The following is a 10,916-nucleotide window of genomic DNA, read 5'->3' on the forward strand; positions in this document are numbered from 1 at the left end:
CGGCGGGGCGAGGCGAGGCGCAGGCAGGGGCGCCTCCCGCCCCCTCGTTCTCATTCCAGTCACCTCCCATCCCTCTCCTTGACTCTTCTCCAATTCCTCCGCTCCAGGCCCCCTCGCGCCTCCCTCCGGTCGTTCCTCCATCGCTCTTCCCCTTCCTCTCTTGTAACAGATCTCTCGCTTCCCACCCCCGGCCGCCCCTCCTCCCTCCTCCCAAGGCTCTTTTTCCTCACTTCTCCCTCTCTCTCCCTCCCTCTCTCTCCCTCTCTCTCTTTCTCCCCTCCACTCTTTTCTCCATCTTTTTCTGTTTGCTTGCTTGGTTTTGGCGGTAGGGTCTCACTCTAGCCCAGGCTGACCTGGAACTCACTCTGTAGTCTCAGGGTGGCCTCGAACTCACGGTGATCCTCCTACTTCTGCCTCCCAAGTGCTGGGATCAAAGGCGTGCGCCACCACGCCCGGCTTCTTTTCTCCATCTTTTCCTCGCGCTTACATCGATCGCCCTTGGGCACCAAGCTCTAAGCCACGTCTGTCTCTAGTCCTCCCCCCCTCCACCCTTTCCCCCGTCAAATCATCGCTTCCAGGGGATGAGCCCGGAGCCTTCTTCATTCCTTCCTTCCTTTCCTCGCCCTGGGAGGCCTGCACCGGCTGGCATTCCTGGGTTCGGCGCGGTCCCTCCCCCGCCCGGCGCCGCGGCTCCTTGCCCAGCCTGCTTCCCGAGCCCGGAGCTAGTTTGTTTGTCCAGCGGCCGCCGCCGCCGCCCGCGCTGTTTGCCAAGCTTAGCGCGCCGCCGCGCAGTGCGGGCCCAATTAACTCTCATTCATTATTCAGTGCCCCTGGCCCCAGCCCGCGGAGGGGTTGTCGCTTGGCCGTCCCTCCTTAACCAGCTATAATCAGGCCCCGCTGGTTGCTCCTTTTCCTCCCCGTCTCCCGTTCCCCCAGCGACGAGGGGTCTGGGCCGAGGGACAGGGGTCCTTGGAAGGGACTTCAAGCCCTTTGCCTCCCGTCGACAGGCCCACCAGAGGTCCATCAAGTCAAGAGTGGGAGATCATGGAGATTCGAGCATCTCCTTTACAATAAAAGGAAACTGAGGCCCAAGAAAGGGCGTGACTTGGTCAAGGTCAAGCTCACGGAGATGAACCCAAGACTGGAGCTTGGGATACTGAAATGAAGGCATCTTGTATCGCGGCTCCATTCCATTGGGTGAGGGGAGGAGTATTTATCTTTCCAAGAGTCCAGGCTTTGGCTTGGCTGTCCTGGGGGTGAGCTTTACCCCCTTATGGTCTGGGTTTTTCCTTTTATCCATAGCAGGGTGGGGCAAAGCAGACTCTGGTCTTCCCAGTGGATCCTCCCTTCAGCCGAACCCTCCCGGCTTTTCAGTCTACTGATGGGTGCCTCTGCCTTGGAGGAATTGGAAATGGAACCCTTGCCCTAGAGGATTGCCAAGGGATTCCTGATGACCTATGTTCTCAGGGCTGTAGGGGACCCTGTTGGACCCCATCACCTGTACCTGGGAAAGGACAATGCCCTGCTCTGGATGAGCTGTCTGGAAGCTCAGTGCAGTGTGGACAAGCGTTTGCAGCATGAGATGAGGGAGAGGTCATCTCCCATTTGTGACAGTAAAAAGTAATCAAGAATCTGATTCTCAGCTATGGATGGGACTGCCGCTTTGAGCGGGCCAGGTGCCAGGTATTTCCCTGTAGGGACTGCTCTGGAGTGGAGAGCGTCATGCCAGAGACAAGGTGAGTCAGGGTTCCATAAGCCACAGCGCCACCTAGCGCTCATGACGCTGCGCTGCAGGGGACTGTGCCCTAGTGGGGAGCGGTTCCAGCCCCCTATACAGCTGGGCGAGCCCGGGAAAGCCTTCCAGAGTTTACCCGCGTGGGCGGGTGAAGGGAGAACAGGGCAGAAGGGTAATCCTCTGGAGGCCAGTGAGCGCCTCGGGGAGGAGCCTTGCCCAGGGTGGCCTCATTTCCGTGACACAGCTAGCACAAAGTCCAGTTGGATGGAAGTGGAGTGGACAGGGGCCATTTTGATGCAGTGGTTAAAGGAAATGACTGGTCTGACGCAGCCTGGGAGCCGGGCAGCCAGGTACTGAGAGTGAGGCCCGTTCCGAGTAGACAGGTGCCATATTCACGAACAGTCACTCTTTGGAGCTCGGTTTGCTAGTCCGAGGCTTCTCCCTACCTGTTTGGGGAGGTTTTCCAATCTTGTGTGAGAAGGGGGTGGTTGAGCTGTGGAATGTTGAATTAGGTTAAAATGTTTCCCAGAATGTTTAAGTGGAGGGGATTCAGGACCCCTTTCAAGTCTGACTAGTGGGAAAATGTCATGGCCTGGGAGCAATGGGAATGCTGGAGAGAGGCCGAAACCTTTGTCCAGGTGATTGACAGCAGCCTCAGATCCAGTTAAAGAGGCGGATGGCAGGGGAGACTTTCAAGATGTGTGCAAAGGCAATCTATATTCAACCTTTTCTTTTCCCCAACCCCATAAGTCCCCTTACTGTGTGCCAGTGGTCTGAGAGAAGCATGAAATTTCACCTTTTTTTTTTTTTTGAGAGAGAGAGAGAGAGAGGGGGAGAGAAGGAGAGAGGAGAGAATGGGCATGTCAGAGTCTCAAGGTGTTGCAAACAAACTCCAGATGCATGGACCACCTTGTGTATCTGGCTTAAGTGGGTGCTGGGGAATCGAACCTGGGTTCTTTGGTTTTGTAGGAAAGTGTCTTAACCATTAAGCCATCTCTCCAGCCCCACCTTCTGGGGTTTTTTAAATTTGTTTTTATTTGTATTTACTTTATTGGAGAGAGAGAGAGAGAGAGGGAAAATGAATTGGTGTGTCAGGGCCTCTGCTGCTGCAAAGGAACTCCAGACACATGCACCACCTTGTGTATCTGCCTTACGTGGGTACTGGGAAATGGGATCTGGGTGCTTTGGCAAGCAAGTGCTTTAACCACTAAGCCATTTCTCCAGCCCTTTTTTAAATTTTTTTTTTAATTTTTGTTCCTGCAGGGAGTTACAAAATTTTCAATAATTGAAAACATTTAAAACATTCTCCTTCCCAAAATTTGGAGTCCCTGTGGTTGTAAGGACTAAGACTGAGATATTAGAACAAAGGGTATGAGACAGCACTTTAGAGACTCTCAGGCAGATTGGACTTGACTTCTACTAAGTTGAAATAGTTACTGTGTTGATGTCGGGTCTGGATATAGTCTTATAATTTTCCTTTTTATTCCTCCCCTATTCAGAGTCTAAGGATAAGTCCTGGGTCTATAATGGTCATGATTCTCACAGAGGACCCTGAGATTTCTGCACTCTGAGCAATGACAAATGCCACTGGATTGGTTCTGAGACCCTTGCCCTAGAGGATGGCCAAGGGGCTCCTGATGACCTATGCCCTCTGGGCTATAGGGGGCCCTGTTGGACTCCATCACCTATACCTGGGAAGGGACAGCCACGCCCTGCTCTGGATGCTTACTTTGGGAGGTGGTGGACTGGGTTGGCTCTGGGAATTCTGGAAGCTCCCAAACTTTGTAGCTCAAGCCAACAGAGTCCAGGGGCATAAACAGAGATCAGGAGAGGAGGGGATACCTCCTCTGAGCCTCATTCGATTTGCTGCCCAGGTGATGGTGGGCATCTATTTTGGCCTTGTCGCTCTAATTAGCCTTTCTTCTATGGCCGGCTTCTACATTGTGGGCCTCCCACTGGCAGTTGGCTTAGGGGTCTTGCTGGTGGCTGCTGTTGGCAACCAGACCTCAGACTTTAAGAACACTTTAGGGGCAGCTTTCCTTACTTCCCCGATTTTCTATGGCCGCCCCATAGCCATTCTGCCCATCAGCGTGGCGGCCACCATCACAGCTCAGAAGCACCGCCGCTACAAAGCTGCAGTGGAGTCCGAAGCGCTCAGCGTGCGGCTGTACAGGCTGGGCTTAGCTTTCCTTGCTTTCACAGGCCCCTTAGCATATAGCGCTTTGTGCAACACTGCGGCCACACTCAGCTATGCGGTAGAAACCCTTGAATCCTTCTTGGGGTGGTTCAACTGCTTGCCGCTTCTGGGCCGCCTCATGGAGTCGGCCTTCTTTCTGCCTTATCGGATTTGGTGGATATTGGTTGGCGATCCTGGCTTCGACAATTCCCAGGAATGGGAAAAGCTCTATGAATTTGTTCATGGTGTTCCGGATGAGAAACGGCAGCTGGCTTACCAGGTATGGTGTTTTCCCCCTCTCTGGGGGCTTTCTTCTGTCTGGACTCTGGGAGTTAGTTGGAAATGTCTTGTTGCAGCTGGTACCCTGTATGTGGCAGTACTGTTCTCTGGTCAGCTGACAGGCCCTAGAAGGGAGCCCTGGCTTCTTTATGTAATGGATGAACGTACAGAGACACTAAGAGTGAGAGATGTGTGTATATATTATTTACTTAATTTTTTTTTTTTTTAGCCAGGTGTGGTGGCACACGCCTTTAATCCCAGCACTCGGGGAGGCAGAGGTAGGACCAAGAGTTCAAGGCCACCCTGAGTCTACATAGGGAATTTTAGGTCAGCCTAGGCTAGAGCAAGAACTTACCTCAAAAACAAAACAAACAAAAAAATAACAACAAAAAAAAAAATTAGGGGCCTGGCTTAGTGGCTCATGCCTTTAATCCCAGCACTTCCTGGAGGCAGAGGTAGGAGGATCACTATGAGTTCAAGACCACTCTGTGACTTCAAGCCTGGCTACCTCGAAAAAAAATTTAGACGTCTTGGTGTGCCCTTTCTCTCTCCATCTGCCTCTCCCCCCTCACCCCCTCTCTCTCTCACACACACACATACACAAATAAAATATTACAAAAGAAACTTTAAAAAATATTTTATTTAAACTGGGCATGATGGCACACACCTTTAATCCTAGCACTTGGGAGGCAAGATAGGAGGATCACCATGAGTTCCAGGTCACCATGGGCTAGAGTGAGACCTTACCTTGAAAAAAAAATATTTATGAGAGGCAGATTGAGAGAGACAATGGGCACACCAGGGCCTCTAGCCACTGCAAAACAACTCCAGAAGCATGCACCACCTTGTGCACCTGCCTTACATGGGTATTGAGGAATTGAACCTGTGTCCTTTGGCTTTTCAGGAAAGTGCCTTAACCATGAAGCCTTCTCTCTAGCCCTTATTTGTATTGAAGTATAACATATAAAGTACAGTAATAATACACACACACATCACTCAGATCAAGGTGTAAACACTTTTAGCACTAAGAAGCTTTGTTCATTTTATTCATATCTCTTTCCAAACTATTCTACTTCAGAGAGTACCTTGATTTTTTTTTTTTTTAGGGTAGGGTTTTGCTCTAGCCCAGGATAACTTGGAATTCACTATGTAGTCTCAGGATAGCTTTGAACTCATGGTGATCCTCCTACCTCAGCCTCCTGATTGCTGGAATTAAAGGCATGCAGCACCACACCAAGCTATGATATTTTAATTTTTTTTAATTTCATTTGTTTATTTATTTGAGAGAGCAAGAGACAAAGAGGGAGAGAGAGAAAGAGAAAAAGAGAGAGAGAGAGAGTGGTCACGCCAGGGCCTCCAGCCATTGCAAACAAACTCCAGACACATGTGCCACCTTGTGCATCTGGCTTAAGTGGGTCCTGGGGAATTGAATTGAGGTCCTTTGGCTTTGCAGGCAAACACCTTAACCTTAACCGCTAAGTCATCTCTCTAGCCCTTCTAATTTTTGTTTGTTTGTTTTTTGTTTTTCAAGGTAGAGTTTCACTCTGGCTCAGGCTGTCCTGGAATTAACTATATAGTCTCAGAGTGGCCTCAAACTCATGGCGATTTTCCTACCTCTGCCTCCCAAGTGCTGGGATTAAAGGTGTGCACCACCACACCTGGCTCGCTCTCTCTCTCTTTTTTTTTTAATGAGAGAATAAGAGAGAAAGAATTGGGGAGCCAGGCTCTCCAGCCACTGTAATCAAACTTCAGACTTGTGTGCCATCTTGTGCGCATGTGTGACCTTGCACACTTGGGTCACCTTGTGCATCTGGCTTGCCAGGGATCTGGAAAGTCAAACATGGGTCCTTAGGCTTTGCAGACAAGTGTGCCTTAACTGCTAAGTCATCTCTCCAGCCCTGTTTTGTTTTATTGAGACAGGGCCTCATTACATAGCCCTGGCTGGCCTCCACTTTTCTGTGATCCTTCTGCCTCTGCCTTCCAAGTGTGGGAATTACAGAGGTGTGTTATCATACCTGGCTAGATTAGTTTATTTTTGTTGGTGTTTTCTCTCTCTCTCCCTCTCTCTCTCTCTCTCCCTTTCTCTCTCTCACACACACACAGAGTTCTTTTTTTTTGGGGGGGGGGTTCAAGGTAGAGTCTCACTTTAGCTCACCAGTGAGCCCCAAGTATTCTGTCTCTGCCTCCCCAGTGCTGGGATTATAGCTGTGCCCCCAGCCATGTCTGGCTTTTACATAGGTGCTGGGCATCCAAACTCAGGATCTCATGATTGTGAGGCCAACACTTTACCAATCATGTTATACTAAGCCATTTCCTCAGCCTCTGTTCCTTGAAATAGTTTTAAATGTGCCTATAATCCTCTCTGTGCTTAATTTAGTAGGGCTAGTACTGTTAGTTTGTGGTCAGCTACACCTGCAACCAAGTTACTGACCACATAAACTTGAGTAAGTAACATAATCTCTGTGTGATCTTATTCTAGCCCCAGGCTGGCTTTGACCTATAGGTAACACTCCTAACTCAGCCTCCCAAATACTGGGACTAAAGGCTTGCACCACCATGCATAGCTGTAATTCTTTTTTTTTTTTTTTTTTTTTTTTTTGGTTTTTCGAGGTAAGGTTTCACTCTAGCCCAGGCTGACCTGGAATTCACTATGGAGTCTCAGGGTGGCTTCGAACCCAAGGCGATCCTCCTACCTCTGCCTTCTGAGTGCTGGGATTAAAGGCATGCACCACCACGCCCAGCTCAGATAGCTGTAATTCTTAATCTATAAAGTAAAAACTTTTAAAACAAAGCAGTAGTTATAACGTGGTCGTGAACTAAATGAATTAGTATAAACTAAACTTTTGTTGTTGTTGAGGTAGTGTCTCACTCTAGCCCAGGCTGACCTAGAATTCACTATGTAGTCTCAAGATGGCCTTGAACACATGGTGTTCCTCCTACCTCAGCCTCCTGAGGACTAAAGGTGTGTGCCACTATGCCCAGATGAACTAAACTTTAAAAAAAATATTTATTTGTGACCTAGAATTCACTATGTCGTGTCAGAGTGACCTTGAATTCATGGCAATCCTCCTACCTTGGCCTCTCAAATGCTGGGATTAAAGACTTGCACCACCACCACTCCTGGCACTTGCTTTTTTTTTTTTTTTTTTTCAGTTTTTTGAGGTAGGTTCTCGCTGGAGCCTAGGCTGACTTGGAATTCACTATGTAGTGTCAGGGTGGCCTCAAACACATGTGATCCTCCTACCTCTGTCTTCTGAGTGCTGGAATTAAAGGCATGCGTCACCATGCCCAGCTTTATTTTTGATTTTAAATATTTTATTTATTTGAGGGAGGGAAAGCGGCAGAGTGAGAGAGAGAGAATAGGCATGCCTGGGCTTCCAGCCACTGCAAAGGAACGCCAGATGTATGCGCCGTCTTGTGCATCTGGCTTATGTAGATCCTGGGGAATTGAACGGAGATCCTTTGGCTTTGCAGGCAAGCACCTTAACTGCTAAGCCATCTCTCCAGCCCTGGACTCTTTTTTGTTTGTTTGTTTGTTTGTTTGTTTTTGTTTTTGTTTTCCAAGGTTGGGTCTCACTAGCTCAGGCTGACCGGGAATTCACTATGTAGTCTTAGGGGGGCCTTGAACTCACAGCGATCCTCCTACCTCTGCCTCCCAAGTGCTGGGATTAAAGGCATGCGCCACCACTGCCCGGTTCTCTCTGGACTCTTTTGCCAACATAGTTTTATTTATTTATTTTTAATTATTTTTATTTATTTATTTGAGAGAGAAAGAGAATGTGTGTGTGTGTGCGTGTGCGTTCGCGCTAGGGCCTCCAGCTGCTACAAACATCTGCCTTGTGCATCTGGCTTACATGGGTCCTGGGGAATCAAACCTGGCTCCTGTGGCTAAACCATTCCTCCAACCTTTGTTTTCTCCCCTTCCTTCCTTCCTTCCTTCCTTCCTTCCTTCCTTCCTTCCTTCCTTCCTTCCTTCCTTCCTTCCTTCCTCCTCCTTCTTCTTTTGTTGGTTTTTTGAGGCAGGGTCTCACTTTAGCTCAGACTGACCTGGAATTCATTATGTTGTCTCAGGGTGGCCTTGAATTTATGGCAATCCTCCTACCTCTGCCTCCTGAATGCTGGGATTAAAAGCATGCACCACCACACCCAGCTCTTTTTTTTTTTTTTTTTTTTTTTCGAGGTAGGGTCTCACTGTAGCCCAGGCTGACCTGGAATTCACTATGGAGTCTCAGGGTGGCCTCGAACTCATGGCAATCCTCCTACCTCTGCCTCCCGAGTGCTGGGATTAAAGGCATGCGCCACCACGCCTGGCGTTAGCTTTTTTTTTTTTAAGTTTTTAAAAATATTTTTATGTTATTTATGTATTAGAGAGAGAGAAAATCAGCACACCAGGGCTTCCAGCCACTTCAAATGAACTACAGGTGCATGTGCCATTCTTAGGCTTCACAGGCAAGCCCCTTAACTGCTAAACAATTTCTCCAGCCCCCTGATTTTTATTTATTTATTTATTTATTTTTTATTTTTATTTATTTATTTGAGAGCGACAGACACAGAGAGAAAGACAGATAGAGGGAGAGAGAGAATGGGCGCGCCAGGGCTTCCAGCCTCTGCAAACGAACTCCAGACGCGTGCGCCTCCTTGTGCATCTGGCTAAAGTGGGACCTGGGGAACCGAGCCTCGAACCGGGGTCCTTAGGCTTCACAGGCAAGTGCTTAACCGCTAAGCCATCTCTCCAGCCCTATTTATTTATTTTTAAATTCATATTTATTTCTTTGCGAGAGATACAAGTAGGGAGAAAGAGAGAATGGGCGCTCCAGGGCCTCCAGCCACTGCAAATGAACTCCAGTCGCATGTGCCACCTTGTGCATCTAGTTTACCTGGGTCCCGGGGAATCCAAACTGGATCCTTTGGCTTTGCAGGAAAGCATCTTAACCACTAAGCAATTTCTTCAGCCCCTGTTTTGTGTTTTGAGGCAGGGTACCATTCTATCCCAGGCTGACCCGGAACTCTCTGTAGTCCCAGGCTGGCCTCGAATTCACAGTGATCCTCCTAGTCAGTCTCTTGAGTGCTGGGATTAAAGGCATGTGCCACCACATCTGACAAAGGAGTAACTTTTTTTTTTCAAGGGGTCTTGCTCTAGCCCTGGTAGACCTAGAATTCATGATGTAGTCTCAGGGTGGCTTCAAACTCACAGCGATCCTCCCACCTCTGACTCCCAAGTGCTGGGATCAAAGGCATGCACCATCACTCACAGCCTGGACTAACATTTTTATTTTAGAGTGTTGCTCCAGGGCCTCAGCCACTGAAATCTAACGCAAGACGCTTGCGCCACCTAGTGGGCATGTGTGACCTTGCACTTGCCTCACCTTTGTGCTTCTGGCTCAAGTGGGATCTGGAGAGCCCAACATGGGTCCTTAGGTGTGAGGTGTTGGGCCATTCCAAAGATGCTAACAGTGTGATTTAGCAAAAAAGTAGGGAGAGACTCAAGTCCTCTGGTCATTTGTGCGTGCTAATCTGTCAGTTTCTGTTTCACTAAGGCTTTGGGCCTCTCAGAAGGTGCATCAAATGAAGAAATACATCGGAGTTACCGGGAGCTTGTGAAGGTCTGGCACCCTGACCTCAACCGGCATCAGACGGAGGAAGCTCAGAGACACTTCCTTGAGATCCAAGCTGCATATGAAGTCCTGAGTCAGCCCAGGAAGCCTAGAGAGTCCTGGAGTGAGAAGTAACTTCCCCCTGAAGATGGACGCTTAACAGCAGAATGGGACAACATCTGCCATGGCTAACTTTGCCCATCTAGTGCATCCCAAGTGTCAATTATTGACTGTTGTATTCTTGACTATATTTTCTTTCTTTTTTTGGTTTTCCAGGGTAGGGTCTCACTCTAGCTAAGGCTGAGGCTGACCTGTAATTCATTATGTAGTCTCAGAGCGGCCTCGAATTTATGGCAATCCTCCTACTTCTACTTCCTGAGTGCTGGATTAAAGGCATGTGCCACCATGCCTAGCTTTTGACTATATTTTCTTAAGACCACGCAATGAAAGGTGTATTATAAAAGCAACAATACGCCTTTCAGAGAATATACCACCCACCTTATCCCACCTCAGTACATTGATGTATGCTGAAGGAAAGTTATTTAATAACTTTTTTAATGTGTAAAGCACTGGGTTAGGAGACTATGTGAAAATTATGACATCTCACATAATTCACAAACTGCCCTATTTGAGAAGAGGGATTTTATTGGTTTTGTATATTACCAAGATACAAGAGTGGGGTTAAATTTTAAAGGTCCAGGAAAAAAAAGTGCTTTAATTCCATTTACAGTTTCCAGCAGCTATACTATTTTCTGGATTTTTTTTTTTTTTTTTTGGCCACTATTGGGGGAACTATACTATTTACAAGGAGAACAAGTTGCTGTGGTGTGAAGGAAGTTCCTTTGATTGGAACAATATTGTAGAGAGACTCTCTGCAGCTCAGCTGACCTCTGTAGCTCATGGCTGTTTCCTACCTCATCATTCTGAGTGCTAGGATTAAAGGTATGTGCCACCATGCCCAGCAACTATACAAGTAGTTTTTAATCTGGAGTTGTAGCTTAATGGTATAGGCATATGCTTAGTATGCATGAGGCCCTGGATTCGATCCCTAGCACTGGAAAAAAAGCAAAACTGGCCAGGAGTGGTGGCACAAACCTTTAATCCCAGAAGTTGGGAGGCCAAGGTAGGAGGA

At 48.2% G+C, this 10,916-nt stretch overlaps 1 protein-coding gene across 2 annotated transcripts; it reads left to right on the forward strand.

Annotated features, from left to right (window-relative positions):
* The first annotated feature begins 1,669 nt into the window (after positions 1–1,669).
* Dnajc22 (DnaJ heat shock protein family (Hsp40) member C22) lies at positions 1,670–10,536 on the forward strand. Of its 2 annotated transcripts, none has more exons than XM_045153371.1 (3): positions 1,670–1,736; positions 3,235–4,191; positions 9,728–10,536. In XM_045153371.1, the coding sequence occupies exons 2-3, from the start codon at positions 3,355–3,357 to the stop codon at positions 9,917–9,919; spliced, it is 1,029 nt and encodes a 342-aa protein (XP_045009306.1). In that variant the 5' UTR covers positions 1,670–1,736; positions 3,235–3,354; the 3' UTR covers positions 9,920–10,536. The 2 variants fall into 2 exon arrangements, with proteins under 2 accessions (XP_045009306.1, XP_004668587.2); XM_004668530.2 differs by lacking the exon at positions 1,670–1,736 and adding an exon at positions 2,001–2,085.
* The last annotated feature ends 380 nt before the right edge of the window (positions 10,537–10,916 follow it).

This window comes from Jaculus jaculus, chromosome 6 (assembly GCF_020740685.1).
Source record: "Jaculus jaculus isolate mJacJac1 chromosome 6, mJacJac1.mat.Y.cur, whole genome shotgun sequence".
NCBI classification, from domain to species: Eukaryota; Metazoa; Chordata; class Mammalia; order Rodentia; family Dipodidae; genus Jaculus; species Jaculus jaculus.